Source organism: Ostreococcus tauri, assembly GCF_000214015.3.
Source record: "Ostreococcus tauri WGS project CAID00000000 data, contig chromosome 04, whole genome shotgun sequence".
Classification (NCBI taxonomy): domain Eukaryota; kingdom Viridiplantae; phylum Chlorophyta; class Mamiellophyceae; order Mamiellales; family Bathycoccaceae; genus Ostreococcus; species Ostreococcus tauri.
In genome coordinates, this window is record NC_014429.2 from 889,467 (window position 1) to 913,471 (window position 24,005).

A 24,005-nucleotide genomic window follows, 5' to 3' on the forward strand; every position below is an offset into this window, starting at 1 on the left:
TCGGAAGTATGGATTTCTCGACTCAGCCGCCATGTATAAAGCGGGGAGTAACTTGTCCGGACTAATTTGCTGCGGTAACATATCTGTCACGCGTGGGCAGAGCAGCACGTGTCCATACTCAATCGGAGATACGTTGATCAACACCACGGTCGGACTCTCTCCCACGGACGCGTTCGGCTCGAACACGCTGCGAGTAACGTTCTCATCCGCTTCGCCGATATTTGTGAAGGAGAAGAGTACTTCTTTTAGATCCGCCTTTGTGAAGTTGAACTTGTTTGGGTCGAAGTCTTGACAAACCTTGTCCACTGAGAACTCAGTCGGACGCTTGTTTGTAGCGCGACCGATGTTGAACTGCGCGACGTATTGCTTCTTCCCCTCTATCACCTTAGTGCTCACTGCGGTGACGTCGTACCGAAACAAACCGCCCGCGAATCGATCTTCCCAGAGAGAGATCAAGATGCGGTCGAACTCGCTAGCGTCGGTGACATACCCGGTGAGACCCCACGAATCGTCGTCATCGTCCTCTTCATCCGAGTAATCGTCCGAGTATCCGTCGATATCGGGCACCAGAGCGTCTTGAAACGACCCGAACGAGCGCACGCGCTTGAAAATCTGTGCCGCCTCACGCTTGAGGTACCCAATCCTTGGAAGTTCCGCTGACGATGACCTCAGAGCGCCCACCTTGGCGAATTCCTTATCGCTGTCTAGATCGAGCTGGTGTAGCGACACCACGCTCGGCGTGATAGGAATGTCTTGTCTCGACGGCGATCTCTTTATTAACGTCGCACTCATCTTCCTCGAACCCTTTCACCGATCGTCAATTCCACTTAGCCCTTCGTCTCACGGACCTCCGCTCTTTTGCGTCACGTCGTTCGGTTCCGCCCCCTCCTTTGCCGCGCCCCCTCGACCCGCGTCCGCGTGTCGACCCACTGCCGTGTTCAACGACGTGTTCAACGCGTTTAAACACTCTAGGTCGCGCCCACTGAGCATCTACGATCGCACGTCACTCAAAGTTTCAACGTTCGGTTGCCCTGAACCTTGCCGACAGAGCCTATATGGGGATCTCTCCGACGTGTAACGCGTCCCGCGAGCGCTCTCGAGCGCGTCTACGCACTCGAATGAACGAACGGTAAATACCGTCGCCGTTTGCGAACCGTCGACGGCGCGTCGCGCGCGTCGCGTCGACGAAGATTCGAGATCTCGCTCGTCCGCGACCCGCGAGCGCGCGCGCGCGAGCCTCTCTCCCGCTTCGCACGCTCGCGCGACGTTCCGAGCGGCGATTGGAGTTTTCGGATCGACGTGCGCGAACGTTTGCGACGGATGCGCGCGCACGGACGCCGCGCGCGCGACTGTGACGCGTCGGCGTTCGCGGTGTGTAGCACTAGCGGCGACGTACTGAAGGAACCGCACTCCGCGGACGTCGACGCTTTGCGAGGAATGCTCGTCCCGATCGAGCTGACGCTGCGCGAACACCCGAACGATGAGAACGGTGTGACTGACGCCGTCGACGCGACGCCGAGCGCCGGGGCGACGTCGAGCGAGCCGAGCGAGCCGGAGCGGAAGTTTTTCGGAGACAAAGTGTCGCACTGGTCAGATTTCGACGCCCCGGGAACGCTGACGTGCGCGTTTAGCGTCGAGAGCGGGGATGATACGGACCGTGATGTCACGGCGGAAGCATTCTTTACGTGTGACGTCGCGCTGGCGCGATCGCGCGCGCAGTTGACGCGTGGAGGCGTGGTGGCGCGGTGCGAGACGGCAAGCACGTCGCTTGGCTCTTGTGGACGACGGTTCGAGGTGACGTGCGCATTCGATGGCATCGACACGAGTGCGTGCGTGGCGCACGACGTGATAAACGTTGGAGCGTTCGAGGTGGTAGTGCGCTCGACGGATGGGACGGAGGCGGGACGCGGTGCGCTGCTGGCTCGCGTCGAGAGAGACGAAACTGGAAAAGCCAAGCGTTTGGTGCAACCGTACGAGGCCTCGTTCGATGCGTGAGGATGGTGTTCACGCGATGTATGATTATTTCGCTCGTAAACGAGGAGGGGAAATCGCGGTCGTGCGGCTGTTGTTATTTATTTACTTATTTCCGCCTGGCGCGGCTTTTGACGGTTCTATTTCCGTCTTGATGCTCCACCGCAAGACTCGCGCTCGCGCGGGTGCGTGCGCGGTAGATGAGCTCAATGTCGCAAAACGATAATATTCTGATGATACGTGCGACGCGGCGGGAGCGACTGCAGCGCGCGCGGCGCATATGGCGTCTGTGCTGGTGCGTTTGCAGAAGCAGCGCGCTTGAAGCGGACGTTGACTGACGCGCAACTTGCTCTCGTAACGCGACGGTTTTACAGCTCAGTGCTTCTGCTCTCTGTGACTATATGTTGCGTTTCCATGCGAGCTTCTTGGGATGTCGTCGATGACTCTCTTTCATGGGCGCACTCCAGACGCCTTGCCTCCACTGGAGGCTGCTCTTCTGAGCGCCAGGAGTGGATACGAAACGGTGGTTGGGTACTGTACGTCGTCGGCATTCTTTACATGTTTTTAGGCATCGCCATCGTGTGTGATGACTACTTTGTCTCCTCTCTAGAGAAAATTTGCGATAAGCTGGGTCTGAGTGAAGACGTAGCTGGAGCCACGTTCATGGCGGCTGGTTCGTCGGCTCCAGAACTCTTCTCCTCAGGAATGAGTTTAATCTCACCGGATGCGACGAATGAAATCGGTATTAGCGCAATCGTCGGGTCCGCCGTATTTAACATGCTCTTCATCGTCGGTGCCACCGTTCTTTGCGCCGGGTGCTCTCTCGATCTCGACTGGCGCCCGGTGACGCGTGACTGCATGTTTTACGCTATGGCTGTCTTGACTGTGCTCCTCATCTTCTACGACGGTCGTATCACGTGGTATGAGGGCTTGATCTGCGTCCTTTTGTACGCGACTTACGTATTGTGCATGTGTTATAACGATGTCTTGATGCGGTGGATGGGCGGCGCGTCCAAACGACCGAAGCAGTTAATGGTGCCTGAACCAACTCCGACAACGGTTCCGGCGCTGCGACGCGCCGACACGCGCCGGCAATCCAGAAGACCGATGAGAGAAGAAGTAGTAGAAGACGAAGATAAGAGTTTTGAATGGCCGGATTCTTCGCTTGGGATCCCTCTGCACGTGATAAGCTTGCCCTGGCGATTCGCTTTTCATTTCAGCATTCCAAATTGTGCACTGAAACAAAGAGAGAATTGGTTCGCGATGACTTTTCTTGCATCCATCTCATGGATTAGCCTGATTTCGTATTGCATGGTTTCGTGGGCCGCTCGAGTCGGGTGCGTCATCGGTATTCCTGAGGTTGTCATGGGTACCCTCGTCGTCGCCGCTGGTACCTCGATTCCTGACGCGCTAGGATCCATCGCAGTGGCGAAAGCTGGCGAAGGAGACATGGCTGTTGCGAATGCTGTTGGAAGCAATATCTTCGACATTTGGCTCGGTCTCGGTCTTCCTTGGCTCATAATTTTGCCCACTAAGCCTGGCAGAATGATAAGCATTCAAACTTCTCAGCTCATACCGTCCATGAGCATCCTGTTCGGCGTCCTTTTATTATACTACTTGATGCTGTTCTTTAATCGCTGGCAACTCACGCGGAGTGCCGGAATCGTGTTCATGTGTACGTACGTCGTCTTCGCGTGCTACTGCATCTTTTTTGTGTGGCTGCGTGATGTATATAAAGTAGACTAATCGTGAAACACGCTTACGTGTAATGCTATGAATCTATTATACTACCGTACTGGTAACTAAGGTTTGCGTACCAAGTTAGGAGTCTGCTTGTATGTCGCGCCCAGCGTATCCCTTCATGGTCGCCCGCAAGAATGTCTCGCTCATCGTTACAGCATCGAGTCGAGCCCATTTATAAGCCAACGATGCCATCTTTGCGACGATATCTTGGATCAACTCTGCGGGTAAATTGGCGAGGCAGGTGTCCGTTGTGTATTTTCGACTCGCCTTGGCACAGAGCAAGAACGTTCTTGCGGCGTCCCTGAAAGAAATTGGGAACCTGTTGAAATTGCTCATGTCGGTTAACATACTCGCGTGAATCTCAAACGCATTGACGGATTCGCGTGTGGAATACGTGATGATATCTTTGTAGTGTGAAGCTGACTTCTGATTTCCTGAAGTCACGGATAAGCCCGTGATGAAGTCTGAGGTTATGAGCCGACAGTACTCGTGCATTTCATCGAAGTGGACAGTTTGCATGGATTGAACCGCAAAGTATTTCCCGCGCGTATGCGTGACGGACTGCCAAGACGAAAATTGCTTTAACTTCTCATCCCTTGACATGTTCTCCCATCGTTCTTCCTCCTGCGGGATTGTTGCGCGACTTAGGTGATCTGGTCCGACACGCATGTTGATGCACGCAGCGAAAATACCAGAGCTTGAAAGCGCGCGCGCGAGTCGAAGTTGATATTTACTCCCATTCTGAGGATGCCATGGATCGTCAAGATCATTTTGTGGTCCAGTGCTTTCGAAGAAACTTTTGAACTCATCACTTCCCAAGCCTCCGAAACTTTGAATCACATCCTCAAAATACCCTTCAGCCTCACGGACATCGAACAAATGAATTTTCGCTCCGCGCTCGGCCCAAATCAACATCGACGGATTCGCGATCCCGAACGAAACCTGTAAACACGGCGATTGGTGACCATTGATATGCGCAATCAGTACCACATCACTCACGGCGAATTCCTTAATCCGTGAACCAATTTTTAGTTGAGTGTGGGATGGACTCTTGTCGTCGCCGGAGAAGAGCCAGACGGTGACAGAACAATCACTATCACTCGTTGCTGCCAAGTATCGTCCGTCCGAACTCCATGCAAGGTATTGAATGGCGCCTTCCGGAATCACTCCAGGTCCTGGATCAAGAAGATATGCGGGAGTGGGAATTTCCAGTTCGAACATTTCTCCGCCGATGCCCATACTTGCTGTATTCGCGTCTGCCAACTCGCACGACGTTGACGTATAACAAGCCCGACAAGTTGTCGTCGAGTGCTTCTGAAATTTCATTATCGAGACCTTCCGACTATCGCCCGCGAGGGCGATCATTGTACCGCACGGCGAAGATATAGCACAGTTTTTTGGCTCGACGTGAGGATCACTCAAGACGAAGTCTTTGACGAGTTTATACTTCGTTGGGGCGTCACTACTGGTCGTCTCATCGAGACGGCACACATACACATATCCGTCATTGCTGGAGAAAATGATTCGCAGCTCTCGCGCCTTCCTCTCCTCCAAAGCTAGATGAGCGAAGCGTATGCAGTTTGCCTGCTCGGCCTCGTGGAATCCATCCGGTTGCATTGGATAGTACGCTTCGTTTATTGGAGGCCCATGGGCCACACGGGCACCTATGTTTGCCTTGCACAATTCAACAAAACTCCACGCCGGGAGGTCTCCTTGAGGTGAATTAGCAAGCATCTTGTAGGTATTCGCACTAGTCATTCCGGGAGGCACATCGCCTCCCGACATACGAGATCGTATCTTCACTGCTGTGTCTGGCTCTAAGCGGTACAAAATGACGTTGTAATCCATATTGTTCATGTAGGGAGTCGCTCCGCAAACTGCAAGCGTGCGTGTATCTACATCGAAATCCATACTGTACACCCGAAACTGCTCCCTTGTGGCGCCAACTGGCCATCCATTTCGGTAGCCTATGATTTCTGACGGAGTAGAAACCAAGAGTGCCGTCATCGGAATCCTCGAAGTCGGCGTCGTGTGCTCAATTGTTCCTCTTGACGTCTCTTCGCGCAAGACGATTCCCGACAAGGGGAGCTCTTCCTCGACGGGCGCTGGGAGGTCCTCGAAAGAAGGAAATGCACACAACGAATCCGCACCTTGTCGATGATTCAACGATACCCTGGTGCGCAAGAGCTGCCGCTGTTCGATCATGGGCCACGGTACATACGGTGACACATCCCAAGGGTCATTGATGCCCCTTTCGACGTTCGATAACGTGATCTGGTTCTGCAGCGCGTCCAACTCTTCGCTATTCATCGACTCGTCCTCAGTCTCGTAATCGCTCTCGTCCATGAAATCGTCAAAAACATCGTTGAAATGGAATATCTGCTCGTGGAACATGGACAAATATTCCAAGTGCGCCACCTCGAGCGGGTGCAACATTATCTCCGGAGGGGAGTTGGACGCGGCGGTCAGCGTCCGTCTCGCCCCTTCTAGGCCATCTCTCCGGTAATTTTCTATGGTCGACCGTTCGAACTCCGAACCGACGAAGATGCTCATGATCGACGCGATTTCTTCTGTCACCTTCAACTCGAACAAACGTCTCATTTCCTCCATCGGCATCACGACCAACCGCTCGCGCATGGACTCCAAGTACTCCGCCGACGTCTCCTCCCACCGTCGCCGCACTATCGGAAGTATTTCCTCCCTACTCAACGCGCCCGACGCGCATTCCGCGTAGAGCGACATCACGCTCTGTCCCAATGGAATCCCAGTCGCCCGCTCTTCTTCCTCCAGCGTTTCCACGAGCCGAAAAAGGTGTCCCTCCGCGAGCCGCGCGCGTTCCGCCTCGCTCTCGTGCGCCCGTCCTAAAACGTCAACGATCGCCCGTCCCAGAGCCTCGACGCGACCGTCGTGCTCATCCTCGTTCGCTCCCGCGTCTTCGTCCTCGTCGTCGTCCTCGTCGTCGTCCGAGTCCATCGACGCGTCCTCGCTGGAGAAATCGTCGTCAATGGAGAAGTCTTCCTCTTCCTCTTCGTCTCTCGCGATCTCGTGCGCTCTCGGGCGTCTTCGCACGAACCGTCCGCCGTCGTCGTCATCGCCGCCACCGCCGCCGTCGTCGCTCGTCGACGCGCGCGCCCGTCGACGCATCGACGTCGACGCGAACGACCGAAGCGACAGAGACTGACGCCGTGCCGAATTCAACGCCATGCGCGTGACCACGTCTTCGCTCCTCGCGCAGCTCTCGCACGACTGCGCGCGCGCGTTCGACCCGAGGTGTGATCACGGGGCGACGACTCGCTACGTCGATGATTGCGTGGGGACGACGGAGACGCTGTTGGGACGGTTGGATGAGATCGAGCGCGCGATCGTTCGGTGTCGAGACGCCGCGGAGAACGCGAGGGAGGAGCAAGGGGAGGCGTTAAAGCGCACGGTGGCGTCGTTGGAGAGCGATTATGCGTTGATTGATTCGGTGGAGGAGGCTTTGCGGTCGATCGAGCGCGCGTGTGGGTCGCTGGAGGACGCGTTGCGGGACGCCGAGCGAAACGTTAAAACCGTCGAGTCCGGGTTGGACGGAGAGGCGATTCGGAAGAAGTTGACGGCGATGATGTCCAGAGTTCGCAGCGTGACAACGGAGACGATGAATCGGATTCCTGCGAGCGCGGGAAGTGGGAGATCAAGCGAAGCCGTGGCGTCGCCGAGAGGGACGAGCGGCGACCCAACGTCGCCGACGTCTCCGTCCGGGTACTACTTCGGAGAGGAAGAGGACGAGAAGGAGGAGGATACAAACGGGTCGGGGACCGACGTCGTTCGGGCAAAAGTAAGCGCGATCGCGGCGAGCGCGAACAAGTTCGTGGGGTCGCTCGCGGATGGGTTCAAGGCGTTCAGAGTGGGGACATCAAAGAGCGCCGAATCTGAGCCGAAGGACACGAACGATGACGCCGAGATCGAAAACGCGGAATAGGTGGACGAGGCGTCGACGTGAGAGATGACGTCGTAACAAATATGTACTACACACGTGACATCGTATCCTACGTCGTTCGCTCAGAGCTTTAAAAGACCCGTTCGATACCGCTCGCTCGCCCTGAGTAAACGCTTCCGCTCCTTTGTTCCCAACCCGTACTTCTTCAGCGTCTCCGTCTTCGCCCCGAGCGCGCGCTCGAACGTCCCGAACTTCTCCGCGTGTTTCTCATCTAAATCCGAAGCTCTTAACAACGCCATGAGCGACGCATCGGCGGTGGCGTCGATGGTAACTTCGCTCGAGCTACTCGAGGTTTCTCCCGCTTGAGACTCCGCATCGTCGCTCCTGGCTAACAATACGCCACCGTGTACAGCGCGAACAAACGGCGGCGCGGACGCACACGTATTGACGCTCGTCGCGATCGCGCGAACGAACTCGGTGCGCCGGGATAAAGCGATGAACATGCGAGGCGACGACTGCAGTCGGGCCGCGCGGTTCGAGCGCGCTGCTTGAGGGCGCGAGTGATGCAGACGCTCTCGAGCGAGCTGAAAAAGTTCAACGTGTTCTTCATGAATCGGGAAGAAGAGATCGTCATGAAGGAGGGACACATGCAGCAAGTTTTTGAACAGAATGAGGAGCGCATCGCGAGCGCGATCAACGCGGGCGCGTACACGAACGAGTGCCTACTGAGCGACACGCAACTGTGCCAAAAGTTTGCAAACTTTCACGGCGAGCTCGTGCTCCTCGAACACTGGACTAATCTGAACTACGCGGCGTTGGTGAAAATTTTGAAGAAGCACGACAAGCGATCAAACTTGTCGCTGCGTTCACCCATCCTTGGGAACGTTCTGCAGCAACCGTTCTACAACGTGGAGGTGCTCACCGCCATGATTGGACGCGCGGAGGAACGCTTCCGCACAATCGAGCAACGCATTCGAGGGTTCGTGGGCGAGCACGCCGCGCCGAGCGCGCTCGAGGGAATGCCGCCGGTGAACCTTCGCATCTCCTCGGATGGGAGCGAAATCAGCGACGACGAGGAAGACATGTACTCGATCGAGCACACCAAGGCGGCGCTCAACTGCTGGCAGGGGCTGGAGAAGAGCGAATGCATGAAGAACCCGCTCGGTACGCCCGTGGTGGAATGATTCAGCACTCAGTTTTCATTGGCTTCATTACGACGCTCGGAACAATATTCGACGCGTGATCGTGCACTCTCATTCTTTCCTTGTTGTAAATCACACCGGCTCTAGTATCTCGTTGTTAACCTCTCGCGTCTTGTCGCGACGAGGCGAGCCCGACGCGCGTCGCCGAGCCACCGACCGCACTCCGTCGCGCGCATCGAGCGGATTCGCACGAACGCGACCGACCGCGCGCGAACGCTCACGCCCATGCCGCGCCGCTCGCGGCTCTCGTCACCGCGCACCGAGGCTGGGAACGGGGCGAGCACCCGTCTCGTCGCGACACGTCTCGTCGTCGACCTCGACCCGCCTCGCGCACCGATCCCGATGCGCGTCAGACGCCGATTCGAGGACGAATCGAACGACGCCGCGGATGCGATCGCTCGGGAGACGTCCGCGAGCGCGCCGAGCGCGAGCGCGGACGAGGCGATGAAACGAGAATTGGATAAAAACGGTTCATCTTCCCCGAGGTGCGCCGACTGGACGCCTCGACGGGTGGCGACGCAATTTTTGAACGCCAAACTCTCCGTCCCGCGCGAATCGTTCGAGGAATTCATGGCGTTCATCGTCGCCGAATCGACGATATCGCTCACGCGCGCGTGGCTCGAGCGAATCGAGGCGCGTTCGGCGAGCAAAGTCGGGTCGAGCACGCCGCGAGTCGTCTTGAGCGCGTACATGATTGTGCATCACTCCGATGTCGTCATGGGAGGTTCTTCCCCAGAAGAGGTCTCTCTGTTGACATCATCACGAGAGTTGGTCCAGGCTCTGGAAGCTGTCGCCGCCGCGCTCGCGGGATCGACCGCCTCACCAAGAGACGTAGATTCGCTCGTCGCGCGATTCGGGCGTAGTTGGAACGCTTTTTACTGCGATTGGACTGTGTGGAAGACAAAAGACGCGCAAAGCTTAGAGAACGAGCTCGTTCGAATCGGTGTCGCTATGGAGGCGTCCATGTTCAACGTTTGTGGACCGAACGCGCTCGACGAATCGGTTTGTTTGGGTGAAGAGCGAAACGCGATCCGCGAGGCGCAGAAACGCGACCGCGCATTGTTGAGAGAAAAAATTTCCAGGCTATCTGGAGACGATGCGGCGCAACGGTTCGATGCAATGATTTGTTGCGTTCGAGAAGACGCACTGAGACAGTCTGAATCAAAGTCTGGGGACGAATCGTCTTCGGACGCGCAAGGCAATCTCGAACAACGTCGCGAGGCGCGCGAGGCGATGAATAAACGCATGGCAGACGCAATCGCGAATGACAAGGCGCGATCTGTGCAGTACGACGAAGAAACGATGGATTCCGTTGAGTCGCAAAAAGATCGAATTTTACATGAGCTCATGATAAATCCCGAATTCAAACTTTCGCTCGCGGAACACGAGGCTGGTTCCCTGAGAACCGCCGTCGAGGAAGCGATGACTCAAGCTTTCTGGGACGTCGCGTACGAGTCTCTCATCGGTAACTCTGTCAGCATCGTGCGAGAGAGAATCATTGAGTGGAAAGACTGCGCCATCGATGAAGCTCTGAGCTCGGAAGATATGTCGACGCAACGGCTCAAAGATTTAAAGGATCAGTTAGTTTTGATTGACGTGGACGATTTGGAACGCTGCATCTTACACATGGAGACGCATCCATTGGACGCGTGCGCCGCGTTGCGAAAGGCTTTGGATTACGGATACACGGCTTTGAAGATTTTGTGCGACGACGATGAAACGAATGCTCGACTTGAGATCGAACATGAGACGCTCATTCACAAGTTGCAGACGACGACGGAGGACAAAAAATCCATCTCGCGCAGTATTGTCGACGCATTGGCGTTCTTGTTCAGCTTTCGAGAGAAAATTCACACCACAAAATATCTGAATGCCGCGAACTTGGTAATTGACGATTTACGATCAGGCATCGCCGCCAGTTCCAAGGAGGGATTCGAGTACGCACGAGAGCGATTTCTTCGTCGACACGGCGTGTGTACGGGAGAAACGGACGTCGAGATTTACAAGCTAAAGTTTCCACGTACGCTGGGTTGGCTCGAAGCCGTCGCGGATGACCTCGTCAGGTTAGATGCTCAAGAAAATATGATGACACTGCGGCGAAACAGCGACGCCACTTGGCGAGGCATAAAACTTCAAAGCGGTCTGATAGGATGCGCCAAGGAGCGTCCGCAGCTTGCTTACATTGTCGCCGCTGATCTCCACTCGACCGCCATCATGACCATTGAAGGCGCGTGTCGCGTCGCTCTCGCGAGGTTGATTTCGAATCGAAATGCCATTGAGCAGGAGTTTTATCCGGAGACTCTTGAATTCGATCTGGAACGACTCGACAGAATGTGGGCCGAGTTCCAGCAACTGCGCGTCCTAGCTGCGTGTTCGGCTCTCTGCAGACAAATCAACGTTCGAGCTGACATCGTCCTCGAACGCGTTTCGTTACTTCTAAACGATCCCCATGAAGTTTCAAGTGTTGATAAGATCGCAGAACTCATCCGCGATGCTTGCGAGCACAAGAGAGACGAAGCAACAACGATTGCCAACATGTTGCGTAAACTCACGGGTGAAGAGGCGCTCGCAGTGCGCATTGTCGACATCCTACGCTCGGCTCTCGCCGTGCGCCTTCTGTACGGCTTTCAAGACGACACAAAAGCCTATCGCGCAGTTGAATCCACGTTCGCTGCCTTCGGCCCTGTCGCCGCTCGGCTCCTGCGCGAGCGCGTCGACGACATCGCGCGCCAAGCCGCCGTCGTCGTCAACCTTCAATCCCACGTTTGTATCGACGTGCTCAACGCGCTCGCCGGCGAACTCCTCTCCAAGGTGGACCCGGACGAAATTTGAGCGATCGCTCGTCGTCGTGATTCGGCCATCGTACCCTCGAGCATCGCGTCCGCGTCCGCATCCGCGCGCGCTTCTCAACGCTCGCATCCGCGTAGACTTGAATACAGTTGTCGTGGAAAAAAAGTGAGCAACATTCCTCTCGAGCGCTCGATGCGGTGCGCGTGACGCTCCGCGCCAGTCGCGCGCGCGACGAATGCTCGATGCCGATGCGAGTTCGCCCGGCGCCGTCGCGGACGCGCCCGCGTCCTCGCGCGAGCGCCTCGCGAGTTTGTCCCGGCAGCGCTCGAGTCTCCAACGAACAATGGACGGAACGATGCGACGATCGAGGTCGGTTCTGAAACGAGCCGTCTCGCGCGTTCGAAGCGAGCTTCGAGCGCAGGGAACCGTTGCGGGGAGCGAGCGAACGAGGGCGTTGGTCCTCCACGGATGGCGCAGTAACGCGAGGGTGAGTCAAATTCACTGCAACCGTCTGCGCGCGGCGCGGCGCTTTGATAAGGCGCACTGCGTGTGCGGCACCGAGGAGGCACCGGAGGCGGCGATGGAGGCGATGGAATCTTTAATCGATGGCCCGTGGTACTCCTGGGTGGATGACGCGCGCGGATCGTTGAGTCAGTCGGAAGATGAGAGGGCGGAGAAACTACTCCTGGCGCTTCGCGCGGTGGTCAGGTTCGTCAGAGAGCACGGTCCGTACGATTGCGCCGTCGGATTCTCTCAAGGTGGTGCCATTGTGTCTTTACTTTCAAATCCGGACGTTTTGCGCGCGCTTGGGATCGAAGATGGTTTCTTGTGGCGAACGTCGGTTGTCTGTTGCGGCGCCTCGGCGTCCTTGTTTGATCTGGCATTTAAGGTACTCGGGGTCAGGACGACGGACCTGTCGAAATCTCCGATCCCATCGCTCCATATTTACGGATTTCAAGACGCTTTTAAACCAGAGGGCGAGCGATTGATGCAGACTTTTGAATCGCGCGACGGCAGCGGAGCTCTCATTCGTCACTGTCTGTATTTTGACGGAGGTCACGATGTGCCCGCTTCTCTCGAGTCTGACGTTGGTTTCCATGACGAATTCGACGCCTGGTATGAGAGCGCGACGCAATCACAGCTTTCCATCCATAACACTAGTGGCGAGGATTCAGACGTCATGTATGCCCCAGCTTTGGATTATATTTCCCACAAGATGGAGACGCCGTCGACACCCAACGAAGACGTTGATCTCGAGAGAGGGGACGGCGCCCGTGGAACGGCGGCTAAAACGACCACATTCGCCACCGCCGATGCATTAATTCGAGGCAATTACACTAAATCAACGCCGAATCCAGGCGGTAACGAACTCATCTACGCTCTGGACAAGGGAAGCTTGATACACTGCAATGTGTTGCGAAACGCCAGTCGGCTTTCAATCCTGGACTTTTTGGCAAAAGCTCCCGAAGACGCGGTTCTTCTGCGGAGCATGGATGGTGCAAGTATGTCGTATGGAAATGTTATCGAGTTCATAATCTCTGGGCCCGGTGACGTGCGCAAAGTTGGAGCTGACGCTAACACCATCTTTGCGTACAATGTCCCCCCAGGCCCTGTCGGTGCGCTCGCCTTCCTCGCGATTACTTCCCAGTGTACCGCGGTTCCTTTAGATCCTGGAATCGCTGAAAACGAAGCATACGAAGCTCTGACGTCATGTCACGTTTCTCTCCTCACCCTTTTTAGAGACACGAACACTGAGGCGATCGAAAAGGCGGCGAGTCGCGCGGGTATCCCGATCAAATGGTATGTCATTACTGAGAACGACACGGGTTACGCGGGATATTACTCGCCGGAATCGCCAGAATCGCCTGTTTCAAATTCAATCGCAGCTCCAAGTGAAGGCACGGGCCTGTTGCTTAGGACCTCAGGTACGACGTCGAAGTCGAAGGTTGTGCCGTTGGTCATCGGCGCGTTGACTTCGAATGGGGCGACTTTGGCAGCCTCCCTGGAGCTCAAACCTTCAGACGTCTGTATCAACGTCATGCCTCTCTTCCACATCGGTGGTCTATCAGCTTCGATCTTAGCGACTATTGCGGCACATGGCTCCGTGATTTGCTGCCCGAAGTTTGATGCTCAGGTGTTCTACGATGTCGTCACGAGTTCCAGTGGAATTCGCCCGACTTGGTACTCGGCGATACCGACCATTCACTTGGCTGTGTTGCAGTACGGAAAGGCTGTTTCGCAAGGCATGTGTCCGTCTCATTGTCTCCGTTTCATACGATCCGGCGCGGCGGCGCTCAGCCATGCGGATGCAGAGAAATTGAACGAATTCTGGGGTGTTCCAATTGTTCCGACGTACAGCATGAGCGAGCAGATGCCCATTTCTGGTAAAGGTATGCACATGATGCTCCGTGACCGTCAAGACACTGTCGGACAATCGTTGTGTTGTTCAGTTGCGCTTGTCGAGGACGGTCATTGCAGAGTCACCCAGCCTTTTGGGCAGCAAGGCGAACTTACTGTTAACGGCGATAATGTCATGAGTGAGTACCGCGACGCATTCGAAGCAAACAATAAAACCTACTTTTACATCGGGGAAAAACGCTATCTGAGAACTGGTGATATCGCCAAGATTGACGGGGATGGTTTCATCTATCTTACTGGTCGTAGTAAGGAGCTCATCAAGCGTGGAGGCGAGCAAGTGAGTCCTTTGAAAGTTGAGGCTGTCCTTGTCCAGCACTCGTATGTACGCGTAGCAGTGGTTTTCAGCGTCCCCTCGCCGTTGTGGGGAGAAGAAGTCGGCGCCGCAGTAGTTTTGAACGACAGTTTTGATGGTACTCACGAAGCGGCTTTGAAGTCGATAAAGCACATGGTGAGTCAATCAAAGGAGTTATCGCGATTTGAGATCCCTGTGTACTGGAAAATCGTCGCCGACGAAGATCTACCGAAAACGTCAACAAAGAAGTACAAGCGAGCAGGCTTGGCGGCAATTTTGGATGTGACGAAAGCGGCTCAGGCACGTGTATGTGATTTAAAGCCCGCAAAAAAGGTGGTCACCACTTCAACAGGTCTGACCGGGCTACGCTATTGTATGGCCGTCGGCGTGATGTTCAATCACTTTGGCGGCGTTTGGCAAGGCGAAGATGAACGTAATCCTTTAGCGTACGGACCATACTGGTGGTCTGCCAAAGCGACGACGTTCTACTTCCCCGCCACAACCTTCTTCGTGCTCGGTGGATTCACTCTCAGCGCAGCGCTAAGCGGCAAGGAAGTCAAGAGGGGCACTTGGCTTTCTTTCTACAATTCACGATTCCAAACTCTCGTCCCGCTTTACTTGTTTTCTGTTCTATGCGGTCTCATAAATATGTTGATCGTTTGTCGGCCCGATACTTACAGTGCAAAGTTTAGTTGGCAACCTCACGAGGACACGTATACGTTAGCAAGCGGTGGACGTGCGCAGTGTTACTCTGGACCAGTCGAGATGCCTTACGGAGCTTGGTTCGTCATGACAACCGTCGTCTTTTCGATCGGTCTTCAAACCTGGTTCCCACTTTGGCTCCTGAGTTCGTGGTTTATGTACTACACGTGGTTCAACGGCGTATACTACTTCATCATTCTCGTGTTTCCGTACATGCAAAACGCACTCGCCCGTGTCAAAGGAGACGTGAAGGCCGTCACAAAATGGTTCATCTTTTATACCATCGGAATCTGGATAACTGCGGGAATCTTGGGCGTTTATTTTGCATTCCCACCCTGGGAGGAATACGAAGACCTCCACAGGGCGAAGAGCTGGGAAAAGAACGCGCAAAACATCTACGCGCTATCTACAATGATGTTTCCGCCGTACTGGGTTCCGTGCGTCGGCGCTGGTATGGCTAGTTATTTCTGGTTTGATGCCGTGCGACCAGGTCAGTCGCACCGTCGCGCCTTATATGGACGTCTTGCAGACATTTTAACCCTAGCGTTCATCGCGTATCATCTCGCTCATTTTCTGGACATCAACTGGCCGTACCCCACAAACGTCGCCGGGAAAATGTGGGAAGTCACCGCAGACGAACATCACAACTGGTCTACAGGGATCAAGCGATATGTATGGTCCGTTATGACCACGCGACTTTATTCGCCGTTGATCGCGGCTTGGGTAGCGTTGCTCGCCACTCCCGGAGGAAGCATCACGACGCGTATACTCGAAAATCAGACGCTCACAAAAACGCTTGCGCCGAAGAGCTACGGTTGCTTCCTCTTTCATCAACTCGTCTGCCAATGGTACTGGTGGGCAACGCGGTCGGGAAATAATGTACATGCAAGTGATGTCGGAAATAAGTATCACTGGTCATGGTGGGCATATCCAAAAGAGTACTACTGGTTTTCACCTCAACCACTTCCAGTCGCATGGTACGAGTTCTTCTTCATCGTCGGTCTGGTTACCCTCTTCTCCGGTCTCGTGGATAAGTACCTAAATTCACCGCTAACCGTTCTGTGGATTAGGTTTATCGATTTCTTCCAGAATATCATATGGCCAGGCTCGGTGAAGACAGCGAGACGTGATACAGAAGCTTTGACTCCTGAACAATCTGTGTTAAACGCCGTCGTGGCTCTCACAGGAGTGGACGAGAAAGTCTCCATGGAAGACTCGTTTGACGAAATCGGTCTAGTCTCGGTCGGTTTACCGATTCTTGTCGGTTTGATCAACGCCTCGGAGCAAGCGGCGGTGATTTCGGCTCCAGATATCGCCAACTGCGCTAATCTGAAGGAAGTAGTCCAAGTCGTGGCTCGCAAGCGAAACTTGGCGCAAAACAGCGCTGGCGTCGGAACTAACGGCGCGAACGTGTGAGATAGCTGCGATGCGTTGCGTTGAGGTTTCTCTTAGTCAACGCGTCTATCGCATCCGTCTCTGTAATAATGTTTTACATACATCACACCAACACCGCGCAGACGGGACCGCGATGACGAGCGCGCCTCCCCTGGACCCTCGCGCGTGAGGATCTGTCTCCACTGTTCGTCGCGTCATGGCGTCGTTCAAATCCGTGATCGCGCGCGCGTTGGCCTCGGATGCGTTGCACTACGCAATCATACCCGTCATCATCATCGTCGGCATGAACACCACGCCCGAGCCGAGCGTGTTGTCGCTTCTCACGCCGATTTAAGCGAAGAAGACGAAGAGCGTTCGGTCACGTTAGTAGCACCTAGGACAAAGTCGCGATCGAGGACGACGCGGTGATTTTAGTGAGAGATGGAGAGATCAAATTAAAAGCCTCGGAGGGGTTAATTCCTCTCGCGCAGGCGACGATCGAAGTCGGAGAGCTCGAAGTCATCGCCCCGGCCCTCCTCAGAGGTGTACACAGCCTTGCCGACGACGCGCTGGGAAGAAGACGACGACGCCGCGGCGAGTTTGGCGGCAAGTCTAGGCTCGGGTTGGGCGATTCGCCGAGCGGCGAGCAATCGAGCGTTGTTACGCGCGTCGATCGCCTTGTTCTTACCCTGATTACGCAAATATCGCAAGAGCGGCACGATGAAGAACAGCACCGCGTACGTCATCAACCCTGGAAGCAATCCCGAGAACGCGCGCGCGAGCTCGATGTAATCGCGACCACGGTACATAATTTGCGGATCGTTTATCATGTTGGCCAAGATGATGACGCCCACCAAGTTTGCGACGCCGAGCAGACCCGCTTGGAATCTCTGAGCAGCCTCAGCTTTGGAAAACACCCATCGCTCTTCTTGCGCGAGCGCATCGCTCTCACCTCGACTTCGCGTGGACGTCGTTCCGGCGGTGGACTCCATGTTTGGGAAACGATAAATTATCGACCCGGTGACGGAATTCACCTCGGGTGTGCCCTCGAAACGGGTGAGAGCTGGCAAAACAAATGACTCATCTTCGTACCCAGCCGTGTCCAGATACGGCGCCAGCTGTTCCGCCGTCATCACGCCCTTGTTCTTGCGAATCGCCCGACCGACTAACTCCCATCGCATCTTTTCAAAATCTATGTTCGGGTCTCCGTCGCCGAAGACAAAGCTGAAGACAGCCTCAAAGAAGTTCATCTCGCGGTTGAGGCGTCGACGGCGGTAGTAGTACGGATCCCAATACCAGAACAAGTCAAAAGGAGAGATGTAAAATCGCGGCCCACCGAACGATCGCCTATCGTCTCGATCGCGGTCGCCGCTCTTCGAGCTCGCCATGAGCGCGAAGATGGCGGTGTAGACGATCATGACGCTCGCCACGAGCGAAGTCCCAAACGCCACGCGAAACAAATACGAAAGCACTCCCTTTGTTCCGTTCAAGAACGGTTCCCACTTCATCTTGAACGACTTGGAGGCTAAGATTCCTCTACTAGATCTCGGGAAGACGTACGTGAGATCGCCAACGCTGGAGACTTCGAGCGTCGCCCGCGTATCCGCCGCGAGCGCGTTGAGCGCCCTCTGCGTATCGTACGCGCTCGCGCCGGAAATCGAGCTCACGTCCCCCGCCGTGGCGCGATAGTTTGCCTTTTCAATCGCTTTCAGCGTGCGCTCTCGCAGATCCGTGCTCAGCGAATCACTCTCGACGATCGATCCCGGCGCGACCGCCAGCCTCGCGTCGGCGCCGTCCGACTCCCCGTCCCGCGTATCTCGTCCGAGCGCCCGCGTCACGCTCCCCGTCCCTCGCCCTTCGTCCAAAGCGCCCACGATCATCCGCGCCCCCGCGCGCGATCCGTGCGCGCGCGCGCGCGTCCGTCGTTCCACCGCGCGCGTCCGAGCGCGCGCGTCCACCCATCCATCGCATCGCGTCCGTCGACCCACCACGCCCGCGCGCGTCGCCGTCCACGCCTCGCGCGGCGCCACCGTCCACGCGCGCATCGCCCGTCGTTCGCGCGCGAGCGTGACGACGGGCGCGACGCGTCGAGGTCTCGCGCGTCGCTCGACGCGTCGTCTTTAAAAATTTGTCAAAAAATAATGAAACCATCGCCTCACACGCGCACCCGTCGCCTCGCACGCGCGCGAACGATGTCCCGTAAGGGTGGGTGGGGACGCGACGATGACGATTACTACGACGCGTACGACGACGACGACGACGGGTTCGACGAGAGCGAGAGCGATGGGGAGACGGTGACGGTGACGACGACGACGACGACGACGACGACGAAAACGTTCGAGACGATGAAGACGGCGCCGACGCACCGGACGGTGGGAAAGGAAGAGATCGCGGCGCGGCGACGGGCGGAGGAGAACGCGAGGCATCCGGGGGGGGGCAAGACGAGCGCGCGCGGGACGTTCGCGTTCGACGCGCCGTCTCCGGACGCGGCGGCGAAGGCGGCGAGGAAGAGAGGAACGACGAGCGCGGAGACGACGCAGACGCGAGCGGAGGGGTTGACGAGAGAGTTCGATGTTAAGGCGCGCGTTGGGGGGGGCGATGGCGCGTTCGATGGGTACGAACCGTCGAGCGCGGAACGCGCGGCGTACGCCTCGGAGGACGGCGACGTGCACGTGGTGGTGATGGGACACGTCGACGCCGGGAAATCGACGCTGAGCGGACGCGTCCTCTACGCGCTCAAGGCTGTGGACGATCGCGCGGTGCATAAGAATTTAAGGGACGCCAAGGCGAGCGGCAAATCGTCCTTCGCCTGGGCGTGGGTCATGGACTCTCGACCAGAGGAGCGCGAGCGCGGGGTGACGATCGACGTGAGCGTCAAACGATGCACGTTAGACGAACGTCGACAGCTCGTTGTTTTGGACGCACCAGGACACAGGGATTTCGTGCCGAGCGCCATCTCCGGCATGGCCCAGGCGGACGCCGGAATTTTAGTCATCGACGGCGCCGTGGGTGGATTTGAAAACGGATTCGAGGTCACCACCGGTCACACTGGACAAACACGTGAGCACGCGCGCTTGGCGAAATATCTTGGTCTGCACTCTCTCATCGTAGTGGTGAACAAGATGGACTGCGTCGAGTACTCGCTCGAGCGTTTTCAACACATCGTCGACGCGCTCACGAGATTTCTGGTCGGCGACGTCGGCTTCGGCGCCGAGCAGTTGACGTTCGTCCCAGCTTCGGGCATGGAGGGAGTGAATATATCGCCGGACGATTTCGCCTTACCGGAAGTCTTGAAGGCGTGGTACCGAGGACCGACGCTCGTGGACGCTCTTCGGTCGATCAAGATTCCGTCGCGCGGCGAGCCCAAGCCGCTTCGCCTACCGATCGCGGACGTTGTCACGGAGGTTCGTTCTCTCGGTGCGACCGCCTGTGGGGGTAAGATTGAGTCGGGAAGCGTATTCAAAGGTCAAAAGGTGTCGATAATGCCAGCGAACATTACAGCGACGATCAAGTGCATCGAGATTGACGGATTACCCGTGGACTTCGCCGGCGTCGGCGCCTCCGTCGACGTCGGATTGAGTGATGTCGATCCGTTGCACTTGCAAGTGGGGAGTGTTTTGTGCCATACGGCGTATCCGATGACTTCCACGAACGAGATCGAGATTAGTGTTCTCACCACCGAAGTTCTTCGCGTTCCGCTTCTGAAGGGCTCCAAGGTGGTGTTGCACTCGCACATGCTGTCGTGCGACGCGACGGTGGATCAACTCATCGCGCAAGTGGACGCGCTCACAGGTGCCGTGATAAAGCCGAACCCTAGGTGTATTACGCGCGAACAGAGCGCAATTTTGAGATTGAAGACGTCCCAAAACGTGTGCGTCGAGCCCGTCGAAGTTTCTCCGACGTTGAGCCGCGTTACTTTGCGAATGGGCGGTAAAACGATGGCAGTCGGCGTCGTTCGCGCGATTTGGCGATGATTCCTACCAATTCCTAGCGATTATTAATACACATACTTCTCTAGCTAGTCCGAAACACAACCTGATTTGCGCCCTCGATGTCAAGGTACTCGACACTTCCCCCAGTTTTGTCGGCGAGGTATTCCACGAGCGCCATCCTTTCGGTAACCGGCGCACCTTGACGATCTCGCCTGTGATTAAACAACTCTGGGAACACACAGCACGGCACGATCGCGAACGGTTTGTCGTATAGATTCGCGAAATCGACGATGGCTTCCGTGGCTTGATCCGGATGCATGCCGATGACGACGGAGCAGTCCTTGAACAGGTGCCAGTTCTCGCTCGTGAACTCCGTCTTAATTTGCTCGCATAGCTCGGGCTTCTGGAACGAAGCGCCGTCGTCCGATTCCGTCTTGAACTTTTTCTCCCTCGCCTTGAGCCATTTGTGCTGCTGTTTGTTGAGCTTTCTTGCCCGAGGTTCGACGAGCGTGCTCTTGATGCCTTGCTTGGTGAAGAGTTCGAACGAAATGTCACCTCGACCGCCCGCGACGTCCAAGATCCCGGTGCCCGCATTCAATACATCATCGCCAAACTTTCCTCTCAACCACTCGGCGAATTTCACAGCGCGCGCGCTCTTATTCGCTACCGCATCTCCATGCGGGTCTCCGTATTGCGTCGCCGCGATTTCTCGACGTTTCGCCTTCCTCGCCGCTATCCACTCCCTCTGCACCGCGCGATCGTGGGCGTACTTGCACGCGTCGCCCTTCGCGCAGTATCCATTATTGATGAAAAACTTACACGGTGCCGGCGTGTCTCCCGGTTTGGACTCCGCGGAGTCATCCCTCGGCGCAGCCGGTCGCACGTAGAGCTCCCTGGCGAAGCACTTTCCCGGGTTCGCCGTGGCCCACGCCTCGACGACTTCGTTCACCCCCTCGCACGTCAGTACCCACGCAGCGGTCGAACGCGACTTCGTTTGTCCGTCCCGTCGTCCTCGCGTGAGTTTTCCCACGACGTCGACCACGTTCCCTAGCTTGAACGCCTCTCGTCTCGCCGCCGCGAGCGCGTCCTCATCCGCGAACGCCTCCGCGCCGAGCTTCACCACCAACTCCACGACGACCGATTCCGATCGACCCAACCCCTCGAGCGACGCCGAGGACGAGCGATCACCGAGACGTCCGCCGCGCGACGCGTCGTCGCCGTCGTCCGTCGTCGTCGACCACGCCACCGTCGCGCTCGCCTCGACCAAGAGGTCGTAAAACGCCAACCTCGCGCTCACCCTGCGTCGACCGACGATGCGTCCGACCACGGCGCGCGAGGACGTCGACGCGGACGTCATCGTCGGCGTCGGCGTCGGCGCGTCGGCGCGCGTCGACGCTCGAGCGTCGCCGTGTGGCTCGACACCGCACGCCCCGCACTCGTCGTCGCGTGACGACGACGATGGACGTCGTGGGACGGGCGAAGACGACCGCGCGGTCGTCGTCGACGTCGAGCGCGCGCGACCGTGATCGCGCGCTCGAACGCGCGCGATGTCGACGACGACGACGGTCGAGCGCGGCGGCGACGACGGTGGAATCGGTCGAGCTCTTGGACGGAGTGGTTGACGAGCGAACGAGGACGACGGAGACGACGGAGACGACGACGATGGAACGGGTGAAGAGTCGAAGGTCAACGCTCGCGATGTTCAGCGCGATGGTGCCGATCGCGATGGCGACGGAGGCGATGGCGGCGACGGACGGGGCGAGCGCGCTCGACGCGGAGCGCGCGTTTGAGCAGACGTTTCCGACTCTGTTTCGACCATTCCTAGGCGAGGGATACAGGGAAACGAGGAAGCGGGAGATCGTTCCGAACGTTTTGTGGGCGTTAGAACAAAACATCGAGCTCGGACCGCTGGAGACGGTCATTCGATGCGTGGTGATTAGGTTGAGAGACGGCACGTTGTGGGTGCACGCGCCGCTGGCGCCGACGGAGGAGTTTTTTAAAATGGTAGAATCGTGCGGAGAGGGCGGTGCGAGCGCGGTCGCGCACGTCGTCGTCCCCACGTACGCGCTTGAGCATAAAATCTACACCAAGGACGCGCTCAAGAGGTGGAAGTCGGCCACGCTCGCGACGGCGCCGGGGCAGTTCACGTTTCCTTTCAGAGACGTTTCGGACGGCGTCGTGTTCGGTAAGCGCGTTGATTACGTCCTGGAGGGGAATGATCTTACGTCCAGTGCACCGTGGAAGGATGAGATTGAATTCGAGACCCTTCGCGCGGGCGCTTTCGACGTCGGCGCGAACTCGCAGATCATTTACGAGACGGCGTTCTTCCACAAGGCGAGTAAGACGCTCGTCGTCACCGACGCCTTGGCACAAATTCCGATCGAACCGCCCGAGTCGAATTCAGTAGATAAGTTATTAGTCGTCTCTCAGCGTTCGACCGCGGATTCCGTGCCCGAGGACACGCGAGAGGCGAGACAGATTGGTTGGGAGAAGACGGCGCTCTTGGTGAACTACTTTTTCCCCGAGCACGAGGAGCTCGATCCGAGCCACCCGGGCGTGGTGATTTGGACCGACGGTTGGCACGAAAACTTTCAGGCGTTGGCAGGACGATTACTCGTACCTCCGGTCGTGCGCACGCTTCTGTACGCGCAAGACCCGAGCTCGGTGAAAGATTGGGTGCGTCGAGTCGCCGTTCGCTGGGATCCCGAGCGCGTCGTTCCGGCGCATTGGGAAGCTCCCGTGGCGATCGATCGCGAGCGTTTCGAGCGTTGTTTCGCGTTTTTGGACGACGAATCCATCGATGCGTTCAATCCACGCGATCTCGAGCGCGGTCTCACCCCGGTCGCGAACGCCGCGTTGAAGAGAAAGTAGCGTGAGAAAGGCTCAGAGGAGCTGGGCGACATCGACCGTCACGTCCTCCGAGACGATTAATCGATGGGCGCCTACGGCTGAAAACATTCAACAGACGACGAAGAACGCGTCGACGCGCTCGCGTTGCGTTCGTAGTACATGACAATTCATTTTCTTTACACGTATCGCACAAAATTGTACACCCCTTCGTCTCCGGTGCGCCGAGTCGCGCGACGCGCGCGCGCGACCGCCGCGCCTCGTCAGCGCGGCCGTCGTCCCGTCGCTTCCTCCGTGCTCTCATTGTTTCCCCGCCGGATCGTGTTGTAAGTTCTTCACGTATTGTCGTGGCGTCCCTTTATCCCACGTCGACCTCCACGTGTCTCTGTGTTTCCGCGACCGCGTCCCGTCGTACGTCTTCGAGCGCGCGGATGGATTCGCCGTCGCCGCCGTCGCCGCCGTCCCCGCGCGTCGTCGCGCGATGTACGCGTACATCACCGACGCGACGCCCGAGAGGACGCAGAACGTCGTCACCACCCCCGCGTTCGATCGTCGTAACCCACGCGTCGCGGCGTAGTCATCGTGGATCGTGTGCGGTCGCGACAGGTGCACCATGATGTGGCGACGCGTGGGCGCGGCCGCGTGGGGTGTCACACACGCGGGTGTTTGTAGGGTCCGCGATACACACACATCGCGTCTCACGAATCGTCCGTGTGGCGCGGTCGCGCGCTCGGACGGCGCGCGTGGCACCGCGCGACGTCGAGGCCGCGCGCGCGCTCGGCGCTCGGGCGCACCGCGGGCGCGACGGAGCTCGACCT

General features: G+C 57.2%; 15 protein-coding genes across 15 annotated transcripts; 9 read left to right on the forward strand and 6 right to left on the reverse strand.

Moving 5' to 3' along the window:
• On the reverse strand, positions 1-792 carry OT_ostta04g05300 (unnamed product; the record flags this gene model as incomplete). The annotated part of the gene is made up of 1 exon (XM_003079016.2): positions 1-792. A coding segment is annotated over one exon (792 nt), but the record flags the coding sequence as incomplete, so codon positions are not given.
• A 528-nt stretch (positions 793-1,320) lies between these two features.
• Positions 1,321-1,995, forward strand: OT_ostta04g05310 (unnamed product; the record flags this gene model as incomplete). The annotated part of the gene is made up of 1 exon (XM_022984634.1): positions 1,321-1,995. One exon carries the CDS (start codon positions 1,321-1,323, stop codon positions 1,993-1,995), a length of 675 nt encoding a protein of 224 aa, XP_022838883.1.
• A 176-nt stretch (positions 1,996-2,171) lies between these two features.
• Positions 2,172-3,717, forward strand: OT_ostta04g05320 (Sodium/calcium exchanger membrane region; the record flags this gene model as incomplete). The annotated part of the gene is made up of 2 exons (XM_022984635.1): positions 2,172-2,266; positions 2,346-3,717. The coding sequence occupies 2 exons, from the start codon at positions 2,172-2,174 to the stop codon at positions 3,715-3,717; spliced, it is 1,467 nt and encodes a 488-aa protein (XP_022838884.1).
• A 75-nt stretch (positions 3,718-3,792) lies between these two features.
• OT_ostta04g05330 (WD40/YVTN repeat-like-containing domain) lies at positions 3,793-6,858 on the reverse strand (the record flags this gene model as incomplete). Its single annotated transcript, XM_003079019.2, has 1 exon — positions 3,793-6,858. One exon carries the CDS (start codon positions 6,856-6,858, stop codon positions 3,793-3,795), a length of 3,066 nt encoding a protein of 1,021 aa, XP_003079067.2.
• Positions 6,859-6,916: 58 nt separating this feature from the next.
• OT_ostta04g05340 (unnamed product) lies at positions 6,917-7,672 on the forward strand (the record flags this gene model as incomplete). Its single annotated transcript, XM_003079020.1, has 1 exon — positions 6,917-7,672. One exon carries the CDS (start codon positions 6,917-6,919, stop codon positions 7,670-7,672), a length of 756 nt encoding a protein of 251 aa, XP_003079068.1.
• An 80-nt stretch (positions 7,673-7,752) lies between these two features.
• On the reverse strand, positions 7,753-7,929 carry OT_ostta04g05350 (IGR protein motif; the record flags this gene model as incomplete). Its single annotated transcript, XM_003079021.2, has 1 exon — positions 7,753-7,929. The coding sequence occupies one exon, from the start codon at positions 7,927-7,929 to the stop codon at positions 7,753-7,755; it is 177 nt and encodes a 58-aa protein (XP_003079069.2).
• A 264-nt stretch (positions 7,930-8,193) lies between these two features.
• OT_ostta04g05360 (SPX, N-terminal) lies at positions 8,194-8,814 on the forward strand (the record flags this gene model as incomplete). The annotated part of the gene is made up of 1 exon (XM_022984636.1): positions 8,194-8,814. The coding sequence occupies one exon, from the start codon at positions 8,194-8,196 to the stop codon at positions 8,812-8,814; it is 621 nt and encodes a 206-aa protein (XP_022838885.1).
• Positions 8,815-9,057: 243 nt separating this feature from the next.
• On the forward strand, positions 9,058-11,664 carry OT_ostta04g05370 (T-complex 11; the record flags this gene model as incomplete). The annotated part of the gene is made up of 1 exon (XM_022984637.1): positions 9,058-11,664. One exon carries the CDS (start codon positions 9,058-9,060, stop codon positions 11,662-11,664), a length of 2,607 nt encoding a protein of 868 aa, XP_022838886.1.
• A 301-nt stretch (positions 11,665-11,965) lies between these two features.
• Positions 11,966-16,450, forward strand: OT_ostta04g05380 (AMP-dependent synthetase/ligase; the record flags this gene model as incomplete). The annotated part of the gene is made up of 1 exon (XM_003079023.2): positions 11,966-16,450. One exon carries the CDS (start codon positions 11,966-11,968, stop codon positions 16,448-16,450), a length of 4,485 nt encoding a protein of 1,494 aa, XP_003079071.2.
• Positions 16,451-16,625: 175 nt separating this feature from the next.
• On the forward strand, positions 16,626-16,763 carry OT_ostta04g05390 (Mitochondrial import receptor subunit TOM7; the record flags this gene model as incomplete). Its single annotated transcript, XM_022984638.1, has 1 exon — positions 16,626-16,763. The coding sequence occupies one exon, from the start codon at positions 16,626-16,628 to the stop codon at positions 16,761-16,763; it is 138 nt and encodes a 45-aa protein (XP_022838887.1).
• Positions 16,764-16,881: 118 nt separating this feature from the next.
• OT_ostta04g05400 (unnamed product) lies at positions 16,882-18,453 on the reverse strand (the record flags this gene model as incomplete). The annotated part of the gene is made up of 1 exon (XM_003079024.2): positions 16,882-18,453. One exon carries the CDS (start codon positions 18,451-18,453, stop codon positions 16,882-16,884), a length of 1,572 nt encoding a protein of 523 aa, XP_003079072.2.
• A 147-nt stretch (positions 18,454-18,600) lies between these two features.
• OT_ostta04g05410 (Translation elongation/initiation factor/Ribosomal, beta-barrel) lies at positions 18,601-20,382 on the forward strand (the record flags this gene model as incomplete). The annotated part of the gene is made up of 1 exon (XM_003079025.2): positions 18,601-20,382. One exon carries the CDS (start codon positions 18,601-18,603, stop codon positions 20,380-20,382), a length of 1,782 nt encoding a protein of 593 aa, XP_003079073.2.
• Positions 20,383-20,422: 40 nt separating this feature from the next.
• OT_ostta04g05420 (Zinc finger, CCCH-type) lies at positions 20,423-21,697 on the reverse strand (the record flags this gene model as incomplete). Its single annotated transcript, XM_003079026.1, has 1 exon — positions 20,423-21,697. The coding sequence occupies one exon, from the start codon at positions 21,695-21,697 to the stop codon at positions 20,423-20,425; it is 1,275 nt and encodes a 424-aa protein (XP_003079074.1).
• A 101-nt stretch (positions 21,698-21,798) lies between these two features.
• Positions 21,799-23,211, forward strand: OT_ostta04g05430 (Protein of unknown function DUF4336; the record flags this gene model as incomplete). The annotated part of the gene is made up of 1 exon (XM_003079027.2): positions 21,799-23,211. The coding sequence occupies one exon, from the start codon at positions 21,799-21,801 to the stop codon at positions 23,209-23,211; it is 1,413 nt and encodes a 470-aa protein (XP_003079075.2).
• Positions 23,212-23,487: 276 nt separating this feature from the next.
• On the reverse strand, positions 23,488-23,802 carry OT_ostta04g05440 (unnamed product; the record flags this gene model as incomplete). Its single annotated transcript, XM_003079029.2, has 1 exon — positions 23,488-23,802. One exon carries the CDS (start codon positions 23,800-23,802, stop codon positions 23,488-23,490), a length of 315 nt encoding a protein of 104 aa, XP_003079077.2.
• Positions 23,803-24,005: the final 203 nt, after the last annotated feature.